At 45.3% G+C, this 21603-nt stretch overlaps 4 protein-coding genes across 4 annotated transcripts; 3 read left to right on the forward strand and 1 right to left on the reverse strand.

Moving 5' to 3' along the window:
* Positions 1 to 645: 645 nt before the first annotated feature.
* Positions 646 to 1356, forward strand: Triagg1_180 (uncharacterized protein; the record flags this gene model as incomplete). Its single annotated transcript, XM_062896798.1, has 1 exon — positions 646 to 1356. One exon carries the CDS (start codon positions 646 to 648, stop codon positions 1354 to 1356), a length of 711 nt encoding a protein of 236 aa, XP_062760530.1.
* Positions 1357 to 12351: 10995 nt separating this feature from the next.
* Positions 12352 to 13262, forward strand: Triagg1_181 (uncharacterized protein; the record flags this gene model as incomplete). The annotated part of the gene is made up of 5 exons (XM_062896809.1): positions 12352 to 12391; positions 12450 to 12513; positions 12608 to 12663; positions 12929 to 13181; positions 13232 to 13262. The coding sequence occupies 5 exons, from the start codon at positions 12352 to 12354 to the stop codon at positions 13260 to 13262; spliced, it is 444 nt and encodes a 147-aa protein (XP_062760531.1).
* A 1036-nt stretch (positions 13263 to 14298) lies between these two features.
* Positions 14299 to 16361, reverse strand: Triagg1_182 (uncharacterized protein; the record flags this gene model as incomplete). The annotated part of the gene is made up of 8 exons (XM_062896820.1): positions 14299 to 14713; positions 14769 to 14878; positions 14935 to 15443; positions 15502 to 15582; positions 15706 to 15785; positions 15850 to 15992; positions 16073 to 16259; positions 16345 to 16361. 8 exons carry the CDS (start codon positions 16359 to 16361, stop codon positions 14299 to 14301), a joined length of 1542 nt encoding a protein of 513 aa, XP_062760532.1.
* Positions 16362 to 18493: 2132 nt separating this feature from the next.
* Positions 18494 to 19574, forward strand: Triagg1_183 (uncharacterized protein; the record flags this gene model as incomplete). The annotated part of the gene is made up of 4 exons (XM_062896831.1): positions 18494 to 18868; positions 18950 to 19053; positions 19133 to 19310; positions 19392 to 19574. 4 exons carry the CDS (start codon positions 18494 to 18496, stop codon positions 19572 to 19574), a joined length of 840 nt encoding a protein of 279 aa, XP_062760533.1.
* Positions 19575 to 21603: the final 2029 nt, after the last annotated feature.

A 21603-nucleotide genomic window follows, 5' to 3' on the forward strand; every position in this document is an offset into this window, starting at 1 on the left:
AATACGTACGGGGGGTATCAGCTGGCGATAAGGTCTATACCTCGACCGGAAAGCGGAATTAGGCAGACAGCTGTTGACTGTGACGCCCTCGTCGGGCCGTTCCTCAAATTACTCTTCCCCCCTGACGCGGATCCGTGCAGTTGGAGAACGTTCCCTGGAGGATGGATATGCTCCCTTCCAACGCTATTCCACAATCGAGGCGAACTAGTCAACCAAGGGCTGCTGGCGCTGTATATGGGCTTCATTGGTAGGAAAGACGGGGATGCTACACTGACGCATATCTCGGCCGAACTATACGTTAATGCACTGCACAATCTACGGAACAGTGATGTATGGTTAAAGCAAAATCCGCGTCCAGATGAAATCGATGCAATATTAGCAAGTGTATTGATATTTTCTTGCATTGAGCGTCTAACAGGTGAAGGCGGACCTAGCGGCTATATATCTCATATCAGAGGTGGCCTACAGCTCGTGAAACGGTTTGGTGGGAAATTATCAAACAGTCTCTTCACGTCAACTATCTTCAAGGCACTTAGATTCCTTGGTGTAAGTCCAAATAACCTTTAGTGGTACTATTATTTGGGAATTATGTGCTAACTGGTCCGCAAGTTTTACGACGCTGTAACACATCAACAACCCTACTTCATGTCCCAGCCACCGTACAACACTCTTTATCTTGCCCAGCGAGAAGACCCAGATTATCTAATGCAGAAGATGATTGAAGCGGCCGTTGCGTTACCAAACTTGGAATATGATGCGAACAAGCTCTACGCTTCGCAGCACAATACTGAAATTCAGATTCGTCAAACTTGGCTGGCTGCCGAACTTTTGCTCGGCGAGGCTGCCATTGTGGATGGAAAATTTAACCAGTGTCTGCAACAAATGGCTTCCGTTACATCACATCCGACGCTCATTGTAACTTTAACTGCTGAGGGCGATGAATGTTACCTCCCCGGGAAGCAAATGGAGTTTACAGACTGTTCGTCTAAGTGTAACTGGCTCTTCTACTGGTCCGTTACTGTGCGGTTGAACAGACTGATAAAGCATCTGTATGATATATCTTCGACTCTGTCTTCAAAACTTCCGGACAAACCGCAACTCTCAACGGCTTTGACGGACCTTGTGAAAGATGACGATGTTTTGGATCAGTATGCGGATAATATCGGAATTTCTCTTGGCGCAGGGATGACTGCTAGTACATTTCACGCTCAGGAGGCGTTAATCTTTGTGTTCAATCTCTATACCTACTGGGAGGACAGAGGGAATGTCGAGAAGACGAATTGGTGCATTCAAACCCTTCAGGTTCTTCAGAATCATGACCGTAGCCTGGATATTGAGGTCAATCCACCCCGCTAATTGTTCAATTTTGACAGCAGCTTTTCTTGCGGAATGCTGGTAATCGGAAGGCTGAGATTTGGAGAGTGGTGAAATTTTGGTACCCCCTCTATCATAATATATATAAAAATTGCTATTGGCTATTTTGATACGCGTACTTTCAGGTAGAAATAATACAACCTTCTGTATCACCCTAGCTGCCTAATAATGTTGGGCTCTTTGGCGCCTAAAACTCAGCCGCATGAATACCTAGGCAAGGCAACCTAGAATCCTGAAATCTCGGTCCTTCGACTTGAAAGCTCTCTCGGGTTTTGATCAGAGTTTCTCATGTTATGCCCATCATCATGCAACATCGTTTTACATTTAGTTAGGTGTGTCAAACCCGAATACCTGGACAGAGAAGTCAACTTTGGTGGTCGACTTCGTGTAAGCGACATAAATTCTCATTGTTTGGGTACCTACCTTATAGCTAACAAAAAGGAAAGAAAATTATTAGTTCACTTCGCCTGCTTTACGTACCTACGTCTATTATGGCAGCCGTCAGTACGACAACCCGCAAAGCATTACGCCCGACAAGCCGCGATAATTTCGAAGTTGCAATCGTTTGTGCCAGAGCCCTCGAATACAATGCCGTCTGTCTCTTAGTAGACGGTTTCTGGGACGAGGACGAGGATGCCTTCGGTCGAGCTATAGGAGATCCCAATACATATACGACAGGTTACATGGGAGGGTTTAATGTCGTTGTTGTGCTTCTATGCAACTCGGGCAAAGTAGCGGCCGCAAGCACAGCAGCCAGCCTTCGATCGAGCTACCCTTGCATTAAACTTTTGTTATTAACTGGAATTTGCGACGGTGTCCCGGATGCTATGGGCAAAGAATTACTGCTTGGGGATGTGGTTATTAGCGACACTGTTGTCCAATATGACCTAGGCCGCCGTTATCCAAATGGATTCCGTGAAAGCGATACCCTTGAAGATCGTCTCGGTCGGCCAGATAAGAATGTTCGGAACTTGGTCGCTATTTTCAAAACAGAAATGGGATTACAGCGCCTAGAGAAGAAAATAGCATCCTATCTCAGAAAGATACAGCGTAGAGTATCTAAGGAACAGCGTCAGCAGAGAAGCAGGGCTACTTACCAATATCCCGGTTCTATAAACGACGTTCTTTTCGAATCGACATACTGTCACAAACACTACCGCTCACCGCAATGTATATGCGATGATCACAATGAAGCTGGAGATCCTGTATGTGGTCGATCTAGAAAGGCATCCTGTGAACAAACCGGCTGCGATAAAGGTTATATGCTCCCTCGATTGCGCCTTGAGTATAGGAAGAAGTTGGAAGATGATGGCGATGCGAAAGCCGCCCAGCAACCATCTATTTTCGTCGGAAGCTTTGGATCTGGAGACACAAGCTTCAATTCAGCCATCGATCGCGACCACATTGCCCAGAAGCATAACCTTATAGCTTTTGAGACAGAAGGTGCTGGAGTCTGGGACGAACTGTCTTGTATAATTATCAAAGGTGTGTCTACATACGGAGACGGTCATATTATGAGCGACATGGAGGCTTGGGAAAATTTTGCCGCCGCAACAGCTGCATCCACTGCAAGAGGTTTAATCGACTATTACCCCCAGACGGATAGGTTGCCTTCCTTGGAGTCCAAGAATGAGACCGAAATAGCCTTCAAGAATCAGGCAGACATAGCTTGTCTAAGGGACTTGTATATCACCAGTCCCCCAAATGATAAGATCCGTCTCGAACAGACCAAGGGCGGTTTACTGATGGATGCCTACGCCTGGATATTGAACAATGACGCATATAAGCAGTGGTGCGAGGATCCTCAAACGTGTTTATTATGGATAAGAGGCGACCCCGGCAAAGGCAAGACTATGCTACTCTGCGGGATTATCGATCACTTACAAGAGTTCGCCCCTTCCAACGACCTGTGTTACTTTTTCCATCAGGCAACGGATTCTCGTCTCAATAATGCGTCATCAGCATTGCGCGGACTATTACACATGCTTATTTCTAAGCAGCCACATTTAATATCATATGTCAGACATGAGTATGATAAATCTGGGAAATCTGTATTTGAAGACTCAAATTCATGGATTATCCTGTCGCGGATATTCTTAAAAATTCTCGAAGACTCCTCTATAAGGCATTTGACTTTTATTATTGATGCTCTAGATGAGTGTCTGACAGACTTGACCGAGTTTCTTAAGTTAATTCGGCAAAGCTCTTCATCGTCTGGAGTAAAATGGCTTGTTTCAAGTCGTAACGAGATGAATGTTCAAGATGTCTTGCTGAATACAAAGAACAAGTCAGTCTTAAGCCTTGAAATCAACTCAGAATCGGTATCGGCTGCTATAAGAACATATATCTACTATCAGGTAGAAATTTTATCGAAAGAAAAACAATATCAGCAGGATGTGAAGCACTCGATACAGGAATACCTCATCAACAACGCAGATGGTACCTTTCTCTGGGTAGCGTTAGTCTGTGAGATGCTTAAGAAAGCTCCGTCATTTGATCGTTGTCCGAAATTAACTGCATACCCTCCCCGACTCAATAATATCTACAAACGCATGATGGAAAACGTTGTCGATAGTGAGTTCCACTGGGGTAGGCGAGTTCTAGCCATCAGCACTGTCGCGCGCCGACCACTGAGTATACAGGAGCTTGAAACCTTGACCTTTTCCTCTTCAAACAGCAATGACACAATCGAGTCTTTGGAGAAACGTTGGGAAGAAGTATTAGGCTATTGCGGCAATTTTTTAACGAAAAGGAAAGGTGTCGTCTATTTTATTCATCAATCCGCCAAAGACTTCATTATCAACAAGGCCTCCAACAGACTATTCCCTGATGGCACGGAGTACATTAACAGGCACATATTTAAAGTCTCCATATCCACCATGATGATCACTTTGAAAAGAGATATGTACGGTCTAGTCAAACCTGGATTTCTCATAGACGATCTCACAAGCCAACATGTTCCACGACCCAACCCACTCGACCCTGTCGGATACTGCTGTGTATATTGGATTGATCACTTTGCGGATTCGATTTCACACGCTGACGATGACAATTGTCAAGAGCTTATATACAATTTTCTTAAAGGAAAGTATATATATTGGCTGGAGTCTTTGAGTCTTCTTCGAACCATGTATCACGGGCAAATGGGAATGCAGAAGCTGGAGAAGCTTTTGGTGAGTTCATTTAGCCAATGCTGATAGTTATAATATGAACTGATAAATTACTAGGCTGACACCGAATGGCCTGGATTGAAGAACCAAATATGGGATGCTCGCCGATTCATCCAAATGTTTGGTGAAGCTATAGGGGACGCTCCTTTGCAAGTTTATATATCCGCGCTGCTCTTTAGTCCAACTGAGAGCATCACTCGAAAACAATTCAGCGCGGAAGCCCCACACTGGGCTCGGATCTGGCCGAGTGATGTCACAAACTGGACCTCTTGTGTACGAAGACTCGACGGAGATCCCAAGCAATGGTATGAAAATTTGAGCGTTTCTTGCCGCGGTACCTGGTTGGCAGCTCCTGAGAACGAAAGACGAACGATCAGAATATGGGATATCGAAACAGGCAGAACGTTATGCAGCATTGAATATGCTACTAAAGCAAGGTCCGGTGGATGGTTTACCTTTTCTCTACGGAACAACAATGAGTTGATAGTCTTCGATTCTTGCCGGAGGTCACTGGCGATCTGGGATATTACGTCAAGTAAAACTGTACGACGAATCAGAGCCCCAAATGATAAAATCTACCGCTTCGCGTTGTTACCTTCCGCGCCTGACTATCTTGGTATGACTTTTCAAAATGACGACAAAAACATCATTCTTGGTCTTTGGAACACTCAGAAAAACGAAGAAATCACTACTAGATCTTTATCTTGCAACGGCGATATTGTGGCCATTGCCTTTTCGCCTGTTGATAGCGATATAATTGCCATGAATGTTGAAACACCGAATGAGCGACGAATTATTATCTACAACATTGATACATATGATATTGTCCGTGCATTCGACTTTGGTTGGATGAGATGTCTCGCGTTTTCCCCTAATGGTAAATATCTAGCTAGCTTTACTGGAGTCGATTCAGGAGAGCTTACGCCCATGTATCTTTGCATTTTGTTTGATACGATGACGGGAGAAATTATATTAAAAACTGAACTACAACACTATCCAACAGGAAACCCAGCATTTTCAAAAGATGGGCAGCTGATGGCGGTCACATCTGAGAATATGATCCATATCTGGGATTTAGTGTCGCGTCAGTGCGTGCAAAGGGCTAGAATCATGTGTTATGGTCCTATCTTTTCACCAAATGGAACAAAGCAACTTTTTGGCGGCTCCCTGGGATCAATTGCCGTTGTAGAAGTTGGTCAGCACGAAATGGCTCCACTGGATTTGAATTCGCATCTCCTCTATAATGAGACAAGAATTTCGATTTCCCCCGATGGTAGTATGGTCGCGACAGGGCATTCTCAAGTATCAAAACTCTGGAAGACTGACTCAGGAGCGCACATATTTGATATTTTTCATGGAGACCCTTGGCTCTTCAAAGCTCGGTTCTCACCTGATTCGGCAATGATAGTTCTCATATCGGATGGGTCCCTTGCTGTTTGGGATATCTCTTCGGAAAATGCAAAGCGCATCTACTACTATAAACACAAGTTCGCTGTCCCCCTTCGCCAAAAATTTAGAGAAATCGCTTTCTCTTCCGACAGTCACTATCTAGCTATCATAGATGGTCGGGTTTCCTTTTTTTATGGAGAGATTAGACGCATTACGATTTTGGATATACTCTCTAAAAAAAGCCTGGTCTGTTTCGAAAGTAAACACGTAATTAACGCTATTATCGCATTCTCCCCGGATAGCAAGAGACTAGCAACATCTTGCACGTTTCGTGATGAAGGAATCTTGAAGATTAAGGTCCAAGTTTGGGATATTGTCTCTGATGCAGTAACAAATACAATAGTCCTTTATGACAACTACTTCAGCGATATTATAAACGCTCAACTTGGGGCTTTCAATTATGTCGACCAGAAGGAAGACTTTTACTTTGATCCCGACACAATCACCTTCTCCGATAACAACCATTTGATTCTCAGCTCTAAGCGTATCGTGGATGAAAGAAGACAGGGACTCGTCACTACGAAGAAGGATGAAGAAACCTACAGAGGTTTCAACATAAAAGTTGTGTTGACGATAAATCGAAAGCCAGGCTTGAGGGCCGAACTGAAAGATCATAATTTGCAAACCGAAGACAAGTCAAGTTATGATATAAATCCATGCGGTTCATGGATTACTCTTGATGCAGAGAAACTCATATGGCTTCCCCCTGACTATCGACTTATTGATACAAGTAGCCACTGGGACGCGCGGCATGGCTGTGTTGCAATATCGAACACTTTAACACCTCTTTTCGTCTTGAAATTCTGCTGCAATAGGTGTCCCCGGCGAATGACACCCAAGAGGGGGACCATAACAAAATGCCGATCTACTGCCCCAGAAAACCAAAAATATACGTATACATGCAACCTAGACGACAATTTTGACATTCTGAGTTTCTATATGGACTCATCGGGAAACAATATAATAGAGGCTAGGCTAGGATTGATGAAACCCTGGGGATCAATCAGAATGAAGGACTAAAGGGAAGAGTGTCTTCCTCAAAGACCCTTAGACGTGTTACAAAACGACTTTAGCTGCTATGCTGCGCCTTTGGAGTGGAACTTTTACGAGTGCTTTGACTTATGTGAATTGTGCTTCTTAAAAGAGTGGCAGCAATACTTCTTGAAGTGGATTTGATGGAAACTTGGCTGTGACAAGATCCAACGGCTATGCGGATACTTCCAAACAGCCTCGGGGAAAGATTCTTGTATATACGAATCCAAATAACCAGTACCCGTTTCCAAGCCGGAGATAATATCCTGGTCAAATGTCTTTGTGCGTATACCAGCTTCCTGTAAACACGAGTTTTAATATAACCTTGTCATCTGCCGAAATATTTAAGCTCAAGTACCTGGCAGGGATGTACGTAACGAAGGTAACAACAAAGGTCAGTTCATTGACAACATCATCCCCAAACTCCCCAATCAAACTACCCATAGGCCCAACAAACCAGCTCTCGACCATACCCATACACCATGCAACAACACCCAAAAGAAATGCCACCTAGGCTGCTAGGCCTATGGGAAGGCGACTAGGGTCATTCCAGCCATCCAAGTCATAAGTATTGAAATCCCGTTTTCGGAACAGAGTAGGCCTATGTTCCAACATCAGAATAACAAAATAGCTCGTGCACCAGTAAGCTAGAAGACTTAAGAAAACTTGCAAATATATGTTCAGCTTCTGTCGACCAGCGACTGCTAAAGCAAGAACGACTGCGAAGCACACGATTGTCCAGATAAACCGAGGAATCTTGGCGAGCGGACGAGCCATCTGCTGGAACGAGATCACACCTGAGTAAAGGGTCAGAATATTGCTGTTTATACCCGTGCAAGAGAAGAGCACAAGTACGATTTTAGCAAAGACGCTTGGATGCAGCATATCCCGAATTAGAAATCCAAGGCCTTCGTGAGGATTTGTGTAGGCCGCCTTCCATGAAGTCTGAGTGTTGAGGGTACTGGCAACCATGGCACTAGCAGACATACCAATGGATGTCGGCACAGCGTTACCAAGGATACCTAGTGAGGACAAAAACTTTGAGGCGAGAAACATCAGCGGGATAGTGGACGGTGGAAGTCGGAAACCATGGTACACCAGGAGGATGAGCCGCCGTATACAATTGCAAAAAGAGATAGCATGTTGCCTGAAAGATCAGCTCCTTTGTCCAAAGAGGGAGCCGTATTGTCTGCGTAAGGGCCAACCATGCCAAAGATTATCATGTAAATGGTCAAGTTGAGAATCCATGCATAACGTTCATACACTAGTATGTACCTAAGACCAAGAAAACTGATGGCTAGGGATGCGGTAGCGATGATGACAACGCCAATAACCAAGGAGATATGGCCATGAGCCGCAGCGGTTAAAGCAAGGCCGCCGGAGATGCATGACACCGCGGTCCAGCCAAGGGCCTTGTCGTCGAAGAGCGTCATTGCAGTAGTAACTGGGATGGGGAACGAACAACGATTACTGCATGAGGATAGCAATTTCAAACTTTCGGACTAGGTAGAAATGGACAGGTATTTATATTAATCAGGGAAAAACTGAGGGGAGCGTCGTTCCGATGACACAGCTCTTGTAACAGAGGATTTAGAGTGGTAGCTTGGCTGTACGACAAGAATACTTTGAAATATCTTTGTCCAGGCCAATGTGGCTTCCCACTACAGTATTCCAGGAGACTACACCATGCTAATAACGACGATAACGCTTTCTGTCAGCTAAAGTAGAAGTTAGATCCCGTAGATAACCCTTTGACCTCGGTTTACACCTAGCTTCTCAGCATGAGGACCTACCTAGCTCTGCTTTTGCTCTCGTAATCCATCACAGCTTTTTCATCCCCACGACACCGTGAGCTACCCTAGGCGGTGATTTCCATAACTTCTGGGGAAGCAAGTTGTTCTAAAGCATTGGAGAAAGAACCAAGGATCTCACCATCCGGCAACCCGTATGGGGCAAGCGTGGCCACGTTTGTTTACGCACCGCTAAGAGGAGCTTGAATAAACTAAGTCCAGATGACGAGTCATCCGAGTAAGGAGGGACTCGGTTGACAGCTTAATCAGCTTGCAGGTCAGGAAGCGGCAACTTGGGGAACGGATTTTGAGGGGGGGTACTGCCTTTATTTCTGCTGTTCAACGATCTATTGAACTCTAAAACGAAAAATCGTCTAGATAAACTCAACGGAACGTGATGTCCCTTCCAATCTGATGGAATATAACATATAATCATCTTAGAAAGGAACTTGCGGCTTGCAGTAGGTGATATGTAGATGTGATGGTAAATAAGCTTAGCCGAAATAATTCTATAGGGAAGGCGGAACGACGAGCTGTACGATGCTCATCTTCGCTTTTATATGTTGTAATTGGATATTGATCTCATCAGAGGTATAAAGATGCTGGCAGCGAGGATATTCAGCTGTCAACCCTGACATTACATTTCCCTCTCTGCCGCAACTAAACAGGTTATTCTAATTTACCTATTGAGGCTCAGGATGAAGGCTTTGGAAAGAAAGTCTGTCTGAGCTACTTAGGCCTGGGCAGCACCACCGTCAAAGTTCTATTTAGATCCACTCTCATATAGTTTCTTGGCGTTGACTGTATCGTTTCTGGTTTCTTTCAGAAAAGAAATTAATCGTGTACCTCCTGTTCCAATTATTGTATCGTTCGCTGCATTTTCCATTCCATGATTGGCTAAATGTTGCTTAGAGCTGTCCTTCGGCTGATTCTTCGAGGGTAAGATAATATATCTCGCCATAATCTGAATATGTATGGATCGAAACTCACAAAGTTGATCAACGGCAGCCAGGTATGCGGACCGCAGCCTTTGGTGCTCCGCTGATGCAACTTTACCTTACCGCATTGCCAGCTCGCGGATGCCGCATGCTTCGGCAGCGTGTAAGAGGAATCGGTGATGTGGTCCCGGCATATATTCTCTAGCCTCATGATGGAAGCTCTTCTAGTCGGCGACGCAATTGGAGCCGTGTTCGATGCCGAGTACAATCTCTGGGAGCTGGATGAGGCATCTCTGTCCATTGCTGCCGCCCTGTAATTGCCGCTATTGGCCTTTATCCTCACCTTCTCATAAAAAACGCCTCGTGGCAAGCCAGCGGCCCCCATATTCTTGCTGCCAGCAAGAAACGGCCTGACGTGATGATAGAAGGTCATCGGGCCACACCTTTCGTACATTCTTTCTAAGAGTGTTCCCGCAGACTTAATAAATGATGTAATTTCCTGAAGAGCATCCTGATGACGCTGTAGTTTCGTGTCTTCGTCGCCTCCAAAGCATCCACAGTAGTCTGGATAATACCGGTAGCCTTAGTTTCCATGGCTACGCTGATAAGTAGAAACCATGACTCAGATTCAGTATCAGTGAACGTGAAGAGCGTGCTGAGATCCTCTGGTTTGGAAACGTCTTCCCCCGAACAAGTGAAGTTCCAAAGACTAGCTGCCGCGTAAGTAAGAACCGGTGGGAGTTCAACATGTGCAGATACCGCTAGAAATGGTATTGTAATTTGAGGCGGTAAAACTTCCTCCGGGCTATCACCAGCCCATATGTATGCATGTGCCATGTACGCCAGCATTACATATGCTCGTCGCCACTCAGGTTCTGTGTTCAGGGCGTCTGTCGACAAAATTGAGAGTCGATTTACGGCGTCTCGTATCTCTCCATTCTGAATCAAAGTCGTTAACTGCGCAGTAATGTTTTCCCAAGGCCCGTAATATTTATCCGAGAGCTGTTTGCAGAGTCTTTCATGAGAAAGGAAAGTATTCTGAGTGAGACTGAACTCTCTCATTTCTGCAAGCCTATTGCGCTCTGAAGAGTCTGATAAAATGATGGGAGGAGATATATCGGAAACCACTGTTGTTTTTCCCACGCTGCAAGTAGGTGTGTTGAAAGAAAGAGCATAGCATCTATTAGAGTTGTCGGGTGATATGGATAAACAAGCAAAGCCACCCTCGAGCAAGATTGTAATTACCTCTTCATTTCCTCCATACCAGTCTCGGGGTACGGACTATACGCCAAGTGCCTACGAATACCCAAAGCGTATGAGTGATTAATTCATCTTTTTTATAGAAAAGCCAAACGATTACCTATTTCATACGATTCTTACTTACCTAGTCTATGCACTCCTCGTTGGCAGACGAAAAGGAGTACTAAACCACTCCAGGACATTCAGAGCCTGTGAATATACTCTGAATTTACTACAGTTTAACTAGATAAACGTCTTTTATACAATATATTTACCGCTTACGTATAGTATGTCATCAATGAAGGGAGTGGTTACTCAGCACCCTAGGACTGTGTGAAGTTTAAGACTTGGAACTATTTATAATGGAAGGTCATTTATTTATTCCTACAGCCATGTATTTAAATAGTAAATACCTAGCTCTTTGACTCTCCGCTACTATTACTACTTACTACTACTATAGTTATTATCCTCTAGGATTTACTATTATATCTATATTTCTCTAGTATTTGCTATTATTCTCTAGTATTTACTATTATATCCACATTTCTTTAGTGTCTACTACTTTAGTTATATATTTACTATTATATCTATATTTCTCTATTATCTGCTACTATAGCTACCTAAGCTAAATATATATATATATTATATTTACTGCCATAGCTATATTTGTTTAGTATTTGGTATTATCTGCAACATAGAATGCTGGATAGCTAATTCAACTTGCTGAATAACCATGGCATAAATCAAGATTAGAAACTAATTGGTAGTGTTCCCCACGGAGCTACAAGTGATGCGACACACCGTCGAATTACTTGAGCTCTTCATACAATGATAAAGAAAATGTGATCCGGGCTACATCAGAAATTCCCCCTAGCCCAACTGGCAAGTCTGCCGCCGCTGCATGACCGCATGGAGGGTGCCCACACCAGAGCATAACTAGATTCAAGGTTGTGTAGCACCAAACAACTGAGCTAGTCCAGTTTTCAGAATCAAGCAGTTGTGGAGGTTCAGGATAAAGTATTTTTTGGATTGGACAACCTTGGATAAGTGCATGTTTGTTTGTTGGGATATGTAGACAGACCTGGTGTCGTCTTCGGCGCTTTGCTTGCCATATTGGTCTAAACTCCACCGATGTTTTGGTGCTCCATCAGATCCAAGCGTTCAACTTGAGAGGGTAGGTACGTCTCTCATTGACTCATCTACTGACTTATATAGTCCAATTTGCCCTTAGAAGAGCCAATTTTCCAACCATCAGATTCTTACCTACAACTGTTCAAGTTGGTTGCTTTTGATACCGAATTTCCCTTCTCGTCATAATATCTGCAGTGTTCGTCTTAACACCTTTTCTCACCCTACAGCATGACTCCAAAGAGCAGAATCATAATTGATACTGATCCCGGTAGACAACTCGAGATGAATGAAGTACGTATAAGAAGCACTTGGTTAACTGTTTACAGGTGTTGATGATGTTATTGCCATGCTCTTGGCTTTCAATGCCAACCTTGAGCAGCTCGAAGTTATGTTGATATCTATTGTACATGGCAATGTAGCTTTATGAAGGTGCGAGTGCTCGCCTTTCCTTCCACCGCTACCTACAACACTAACTACTCAATAGCTGCCTCTGGAATGCCCTAGCCGTCTTCCATGTAGTCGAAAAGGAGATAGAATGGTGTAAGTCAACAGGACGACCCGAAGGTTTCGAAGTAATGAAATTTCATAAAGCCAATCGTGGCTCTTGGAGCGGATCGTCCACTACAAGAAGATATTGCCACCGCTGAACATATCCGTGAGTGGAATCATCTTGCTGGCAGGTAACAGACCAGTTGGACTAATATAGACCCTACAGATGGTGCGGATGGGTTGCACAATGTCCATAATACATATCCTCACCTGGCACCTTTGGATGCCTAGAAAGACCTTCTTGATGGCGACGCAGATGAATCGGTCAACCCTGCAGCCTACTCGTCCTTTTTTATGGCATCCAAGATACCTGCGTACAAGGAGATGCTCCGTATTCTTAGAGAGAATCCTCCTGACACTATCAGTATCCTGGCCATGGGTCCACTAACCAACGTAGCTCTTGCAGCTGCCGAGAATCCTGAGACCTTCCTCAAGGTGAAAGAAGTCGTCGTTATGGGCGGTGCTATAAATGTTCCAGGCAACGTCACGCCAGCCGCGGAGTTCAACACGTACGCTGATAGAGTTGCGGTGGCGTGACTCTATGCACTTACATCGCCAGTGCCAGCTTCCACCATGCCACCAGCATCTGAGAACTTTGCCAATCTGCCACATTACCCAGCTAAACTTGGTCGGCGCTTGAAGCTGACGCTCCTCCCACTGGATATCACCACTAGGCACACAATCTCGAGAAACGTTCTCAACGAGCGTATCAAGCCTCTCATCGATGCCGGCAGTCCGCTTGCATTGTGAATAGCTCATTGTCTCAACGGAGCGATAGACAGTGTCGCGGATATGGTAGGCGATGGCGTGGAGACAGGTTTCTCATTGCATGATGTGTGTACGGTCTGGTACGTCATGGCGCCAAATGATCCAGCATGAGAAATACTTGATACACCAGAGGATATACGGATCGAAACAACCGGTCAACGGACCAAAGGTATGCATATCATTGACAGTCGAAACAGGTCTCGTCAAGGCCATGCATTTTTAGCCGGTAGTGGATCGAAACTTGTGGATGAAGGCGATTTTATCACAACAGAAGAAGGGCCAGGAGACCCAATGAGATGATTGAGCCACATGAAGGGTAGTAGGCTTCACCGAATTACGTCTTCGCCAGCCGGAGGTATCTTTGACGTATGGATGGAAAAGGTTCTTGAGGGTTAAGCGGGTTACTCGGCCTATTGGATGTGTATAAACTAGAACAATCATACCAGTTACGATGTCCGTGAAGGTTGGTCAAATGGATGAAAGCGAAGTAAGCAGCGTGGCAATAAGAATAGACTTTCTGTCTCGTGAGACTTCAAACAAAATGTATGGCTTAGGTGTAGTCAATTGACACTTACAATGAAAATCACGAGAGGCTTTACGTATCACAAAACTGAGCGGCCTTTGGGAAACCGTGGCCATGATAAACACAAAATGACACGAATAGAGAGGAAGACTAAGTGTCTCTTTAGAAAATGAATGTCATGTCCATCCTGTTGGTATTTTATAACTAGGAAAACTCCTGCATGATGCAGCCTTGAGGATGAAACGGCTCATTAACTACAGTCTTTCGTCAGAAGATGCTGTTTTGATGTTTTCTGCTGTCTTTGCAATTGCTCCATCTGCCTTGGCGACTGGCTTTCATCTCTTCACTGGGCTCACCCACTCCATAAATGCGTCCGGAATGACGTTGAGGCATGCAAATATGACCGGTAGAAGAAAGACTTGACGAATAGCATTGTTATAGGCTGTCAAACCAGCATTCAAATGCTGGGGAAACCTAGTTTCGAGTAACTGTAGGAGACTTGAGGCGCCGGTCTCAATCATATCGCGTGGGTCGATTTCGGGGACCAGCTTGTGGATCTGAGAAATGAGCTGATTCTGGAAGATATTTGCGGCAACAGAAAGGAAGATTGTGCCCGCAAGAGCTTGAGTGAAGATAAGAGCAGAGGTAGAGAGAGCAATATCGGGGCCTTTGAAGACGGTTTGGGTGACCATGAGAGGCTGCTGAGCGCCGATACCAATCTCAACGCCCATAATGATGAGCGACGGAACCCTGTGATGAAAGTTAGGATAAAGTGAGGGTCAGATGGTGGTGCAAGATGACTGACCAAAGACCAATGCTTGTATGGGGATCAAATGAGTAGATAAGGCCAGCTCCCACGGAAGAAAGTATGGTTGACATGATCATGTTGGGGACAAAATAGCCGATACGAGTTGTCTGGTGCTCTGTTGTTAGCCTTGTAACACTTGAAAGGTAATTCCTGTCCCACTTACTAGGAACCCTGAGGCTATAACAGTCAACGATAGACCGGCGCTCATTGTGAGAAAATAGATGCCGGACTTGTATGCCGAAACGCCCTTTACGGACTGGAACCAGATGGGAACGTAATAATGGATGACAAAAAAGGCTGAGAATAGGCAAAACATGTATATCATCCCTGAAGCCATGGATCGCTGCTTGATGATGCGCAGTGGAAGCGTAGCCTTACTGCCCTGCTTATACTGAATGAAACCCCATGGGACGAATAGAACAGCGAAGAGGACAAGAAGAAGGATAATTCTCCAGGAATTCCACGAATATTGGCTTCCACCCCACTGTAGGGCCAAAAGAAGGCAGATGGCCCAGGGTATAAGTATCAATGTGCCGATGAGGTCGAATCGATCGAGAAACCCCTTGATTGTGCCTGTCATCTTGCGATTGGGATCAGCAGGGATCTTGACTAGGAAAAGCACAGTGAGAAGGGTCACGGCGCCTAGTGGAAGATTGATCCAAAAGCACCACCCTGAGTGACGAGAAGTCAGTTCGAAGCCTAAAGGTTATAGGATCATGATACGACTTACTCCAAGTGACTTTGTCAGTAAAGACGCCTCCAAGTGTGGGCGAAGTGATTTGAGCGATTACCACCGATCCACCCATGGCGCCTATGTATTTCGGACGTTTGTGCAATGGTAGACATCTCGAGAGAATCTAGATTTATGATGATATGTCAGCAAACGATTGGACCCAAGAGCAACGATATGTCTTGAACAATGCTTGGGACTTACAATAAGAGTTCCGGAAACGATGCCCGCACCTCCTATTCCCGCCACGGCTCTTCCCACGATCAGAGCGACCGAGCTCGGCGCTGTAGCGCATACAATCGATCCAACCTCAAATATGAACAGCGCGGTGAGAAAGACCCATTTTACTGGGAATTCTGCGTAAAGTTGCCGAAGAAGAGTTGGAAGCAGCAATTGGTGAGGAGGTATGCTGAACCATACCAGCCCACATCGTCGAGGGAGTTGAAGTCGCTGGTAATTTTGGGGATGGAAGTAGAAACAATGGTGCGATCCTGAGGATATGGTGTAAGTAAGCTATGCGACTCAGGAGAAGAACTGAGGTCACTGAGAGGATTGAGATGGGGGGACGCACGAGACCGACGCAAAGGGCAGCAAGAAAGAGGCCCACAACAAGAATGATCAAGTTGATGCCACTGGGATAGTCAATTGCTGGAGATTTTGGAGTAGCACTGGGTGCTTTTTCGACATCTTGGGTAGGAGTCGGTTTGTGCTTGTTGTCAACTTGGGCGTTTGCCTGAGAAGAGCTGACGTCGGGATCTCTGTAGTTTGCCTGTGTAGTCGGGAATAGTAAACAATAGGAGAGCTATAAATGCTATACTAGATCAGTACAAGTGTAGTTCCTACTCTTTAGATTTCTCCATTGACCTTTCAGCTGATTTTCAATACTTCGTGCCTTGTATGCTCGCGGGACCGGAGGTAGAAACTCTCCCTAGAAACGTTCTGCAGAGAAAAGTCGTTTGGATGAAGAATGAGACTTGATCTGATCATGATGGAATTCCGGAATATTGTTATTTTATGTTTATCAAGCCATGATACCGAACTTTACGGCTCTGGACCTCTCGATGGATAGCATCCGGAGCACGGGAATTAAAATGCGGACCGGCACCGGGGCAGCGCATCACGTTGTCTAACAACACATTACTGAGTCCCAATTTTTAAAAACATCATTATTTCCGTACGGCGCATTATTTGTGAGACAATTCTCCTTTATATATAGGGAGAACCTTGTATTCCGGTGTGTAGCTTACGTTTACATCTATTCTACTGCAATTCAGGATGAAGGGATGGCACCCTTCCGCAGCACTTAGCCTCATTAAGCTAACACCAATACGATATGATTACAACAAGCAAAAGAGGAAGGGGGAAACATTGTCTTATACTTTGGAGCGAAATGAGCGTCCTCTTCGCATACTCTGAGATTCCAGGCGCGGACCGTCAACACTTGCTACTACTTCAATATCATCCCTGGTCAAGCTACCAGGTAGTACAACCTCGATAACAGAGCAATTTTACAGTGAGGTATACGTTGGAAGAGATATCATTGGCCCCCCTTTCCATTTACACTTCTTTCCGCTTAGGTCCAGCTGAGTAAACCTGCTTCTAGAATTAGCATCAATTCCTACCAGCAGTCAAGTAGTTTGTAAGTTGTATCTACTAGGTACATGTATGCAACACCTCGCCTTGGAATATGGTGCATTATGTAATGCAATCTCAAATGCCCGCCCCCTCAATTGCATCGTAGCAGCACGAGGGAGAAGTTAATCTACCTCCTTTGCATCTGTACTGCTTCTACATCAATTGTCCTCGGAAGTGCTCGAGAAAATCGCAGGCCAAAATGCATATATATCATGCTTGGTGTCATTTATGTTACTGGGACGATTTTTATACCCAAAGCGAACTCGATGAACATTTGGAGGCTGAACACTACTGGTGCTCTGTCTGTCGGGAAGAATATGACACTCGGCAAGAACTTACCCATCACCAAGTTGAGGAGCATCATCTGTGTTCGATTTGTCGAACGTACTTCTCGAGCCGTTCGAATCTAAAATATGTTGGTTTGCCTCTTATATCTCGTACCTCATGCTCTTGATCTCGGTCATGTCTGACAACTTCTACACTAGCACACCCTAATCCATACCGCCAAACATATCGAGTGCCCCGCATGCCCTCGGAAATTCTCTAGAGCATCTGCTATGTTGCTACATCTAGAGGTCGGGCGTTGTCCAGCCGGCGTTGGTTCTGGGGGGATCGATAAGCTTGCAGGTGAATGTCGTCAATGGCGGAGATTCCTCGACAAGGCAAACGGATACATGTACAACTGCCCAACCTGCGGCGAGGAATTTTTGTACATGAGTGGACTTTTGCAACATGCTGAGAGCGAGGGTTGCAATGAGGATCTAGACAAAACGTTTGGTCCACTAGCGATATTTCTCCGTTTTCTTCGATCGCGCCTTAGCTAAGAGGCCATCTGTTGGAACATGAAGATAGCCCGGCTGGTAATGACAATAGTATCCCCACAGTATGAGACATACAAATGTGTTAATTTTTAAAAGAGAAACCACATATAAGTTATACAGTTGTCATCGACAGGGCGCGTGTCTATCCTCCAGCTTCGAGATTATTGCATCATCTACCAAATGTTGTTGGCTAAGATTAAGCTTGATTCGGTGCCATTCTAATATAGGCACCTAGTGTTGGCCCTAGCGCTGCAATCCAATCCTAATCCAGGCGTCAGGTTTCTTCTCATTGGCGTACGCATGAGAAGCCCAAAGCGCTGCATCGCCGATTGACTCATCCGGTGAAATGGAAATTTATTAGTGAGATAGCTGCAACTACAATGCCTGTAATATGAAATGTTATGCCCACGATGCAGCGAAGTGACTTAATTTCTTTTTGTTCCCTTGACCAATTTTTCATTAGATCTATTGTCGACTTCAAATTCTTAGAAATTTGGCACAATTAAATAGACAGAAAAAAGAAAGTTCTGCGCACAATGTCGGCTCCCCATCTCAGTAAAGAAGCCCTCTCCACATGGGAAACCAACGCCGAATTCTGGAACTCTGGCGTCGGCGAGCATGGCAATAAATACTGGAAGCAGCTTCAAGAACCGTCTCTTCAGCGCCTCCTTGGCCCGAGCCTCAGCAAGCAAGGCTGCACGGCTTTGGAGCTGGCTACAGGCAATGGTCTCTGTGCTCGCTGGCTCGCAGACAACGGCGCCGCCAGCATTATCGCTACAGACGGCACTTTTGGCATGCTGGAGCAGGCCAAGAAGTATGAGAATGCCGATAGAGACGGAAAGATATCTTTCAGCAAGCTGGACGTGACCGATGCAAACGACTTTGAGCCCCTCGTGGAAAAAGCTGCCGAGGTGATACTCTAAAGTCACTTGTCTTGTTTTTCGTTCAGAAAACATTGATGCATTGGCTAACCGCCAGAATCATGTCCAAAGATTGGCGGTTTCGATGTTATTCTCATGAACATGGCGATCATGGACGTCGCTACTCTTGATCCCCTCGCAGACGCGCTTCCGAAAATACTCAAGAAGGATGGCGTGTAAGTCCCTCCATGTCGCTTGAGTTCGTCCTCCTCCGGGGCGAGGTAACTCAATCTAAACATTCACTCTGCAATCTAGCTTCGTAGCCACCATCCTCCACCCAGTCTTCTTCACCTCCACCTATTCCCGCAACATCGAAATCACATTCGACCCTTTGACGGGTGAACAACACATCATCCGTAGCAAAGTTATCAAGGAATACCTCCATGTCAAACCGTCTAAAGGCGTGTTCATTGTAGGACAGCCAACAAAACAGGTGAGTTGGAGCTTGTGGCAAATAACCACGCACTATCGAATATCTTGAGGGAGAGTGCAAGTGGCTGACAGAATGCGATAGTATTACTTCCACCGCCCACTCCATGAACTATTCAGCGTCTTTTTCAAGAGAGGCCTGGCATTGGATGCACTTGAAGAGCCTAGTTTTACTGAAGAGGATGCTATCCCAGGGAGAGTGGAGGCTTCATGCAACTTTCCACAGCTGCCGGCTATCCTGTCGTTCCGATTCAAAAGATCAGCTTAGGTACGTGTTACAGACTCAGACACTCCACATCTTATTAAGATTGTGGGTAAGTAGAATAGATTGGGAAAAGTAAAGCAAGCTGCAAGATTGATTTCACACATATGGAGCAGAAAATGAATGAAATGGAGAAATATCTGTTAAAAGAAGAAGATGTCGTCTGCAAAGTAGTTGGACCCAAAATTAACAAGTGCATTGTCCATCATAATAAATTCGCCTACTTATAATAACCTCTCAACCCTCCCCGTTCTTTGATCTGGATATGCTCCCGGAACTATATTCGGCACCCTATCCGGATTTGTAGCCGTCCGAATAAACGCTTCCAAATACCCTGCTTTCTCAAAATTAAGATTCGGTGTATCGCTCTGTAACATCAGAAACTGGAGCGCGCAAGGTAATTCCCGCCGTAAAATCCCTTCTCCGCTCATCTCTATACTCCTATTTCGCGATTCCAATCGCTGAAGCTCCAAAACCATCTTTTCTCCGTTCCACAAGTGCGACTCTGCGGCGTCTGTATCCCCATTCATGATTTCAAAGATGACAAAGAACAAGGAGCACAGAATAGCTGGTCGCAGGCTCTCTTGAGAAGTGCTTGTCTCTCTGACGAGCTGAAGCGCTCGGCCGTAGTGCGACAAGGCTTTCCCATAGTGATTGCATCCCACGCCAACTGCTGACTGGGCAAATATGAGGATAAGGACGGCTAGGTTGGCGGATTGGACAGCGGCGTTGTTTTGAATGAGTATTGGGACGTCTTCTCGCCAAAATCGGGCATCGAAGACCGTGTTGTTTGGAAGGCGCGGATATAGTTTCGGTTGACTGGCATTTGCGTGTGGCTCTTTATCTCTGTCTGGGCCTCTCCCATCAGAAAAGAGGATTCCCAGCCCTTGATCTGGCGGGCAATGCGGATTGTTTGCGTTCATGGTAGAATGAGAAGAGGAATTGTTTTCCATTTTATCAGACTCTGCCGCCGTGGTTCGATGGCTTCCGATACAATAAGCGTTGCGATAGGAGTCTCCAGAGGAAGAAGAAATTAAGCATTTGTTAGACAAAGGTTCGGACTGTAATCTTTGCTCATTTTTTCGTCTTGTTTGATCCGCTGATCGGTATTGGGGAGGAAGGATAAGGAGAATGAGAAATAGGCGAAGATAGCTGAACTCGGATAGACGGTAATTGAGATGCACGTGGAATGTCTCATATGCTTCGCATTCCGGAAATTACTGTTTAAGGGAGAGGTGCTGCCAAGACGTCAGGCCTAAAGGTATACTACTGCCAAGATCTGTTGAGATGTGTCAAGGGAGCCGTGAGTTGTAGTAATCTCATGTGTATTACCCTGATGGCTACTCAGCTTATTTTCAAGTTGAGCGCATGTACTACCTTACGAGTATTTGCAATGGAATCACACGCCTCGATTCCAGAGGATGAAAAGCAAAATGTAGACCATCTTTCCACTTTTCTTAATTTACTACCTTCAGAATCACGCGACATGGACGTTGATTGCGTCTCTATTACTGTTGCATGTGTCAAACGGCCTGCTACTAATAAATTCTGGGGTAATACCGCGGTGGTAGTACATGCATGAGGTAAGTGTATGTTTCAGGCTGCGTCTACTATAATCGGCACTGTTGAACCTCAAACCCGATATGGAGACGAACGTGATATGAGGCCATTCGTAAATTTTGCGTATTACTACCTGTGTCTAGAGTTGAATTGTTGAGTCGTTGCGAGTTCATCGTGTATACAGACATGTGCAACTTTCGCGATTCTTATTAGTAAGTCGGAAGTTTCCTGCGTCGGAAGCCGCCGTTTTCCGTTTGAGACCTACATTACACAGCTCGCCACAACTTGTGAGGAAAAAGACAAGAAAGTAAATGAGAAGGGGAAGGAGAAGAACGTAGTAAATCAAGTATCCCGTCATATTCTTTCCCCCGTGGTTTCTCATGGACAGAGTTACAGCAGCTATTGCCTGCAACTAACAAAGCCTCTCCCGCGCCGTTGCCGATTCCGGCTCGCCGGTTCGGACCCTGAGAAGGCG

The sequence above is a fragment of the Trichoderma aggressivum genome (assembly GCF_033847375.1).
Source record: "Trichoderma aggressivum f. europaeum strain CBS 100526 chromosome Unknown scaffold_001, whole genome shotgun sequence".
Classification (NCBI taxonomy): domain Eukaryota; kingdom Fungi; phylum Ascomycota; class Sordariomycetes; order Hypocreales; family Hypocreaceae; genus Trichoderma; species Trichoderma aggressivum.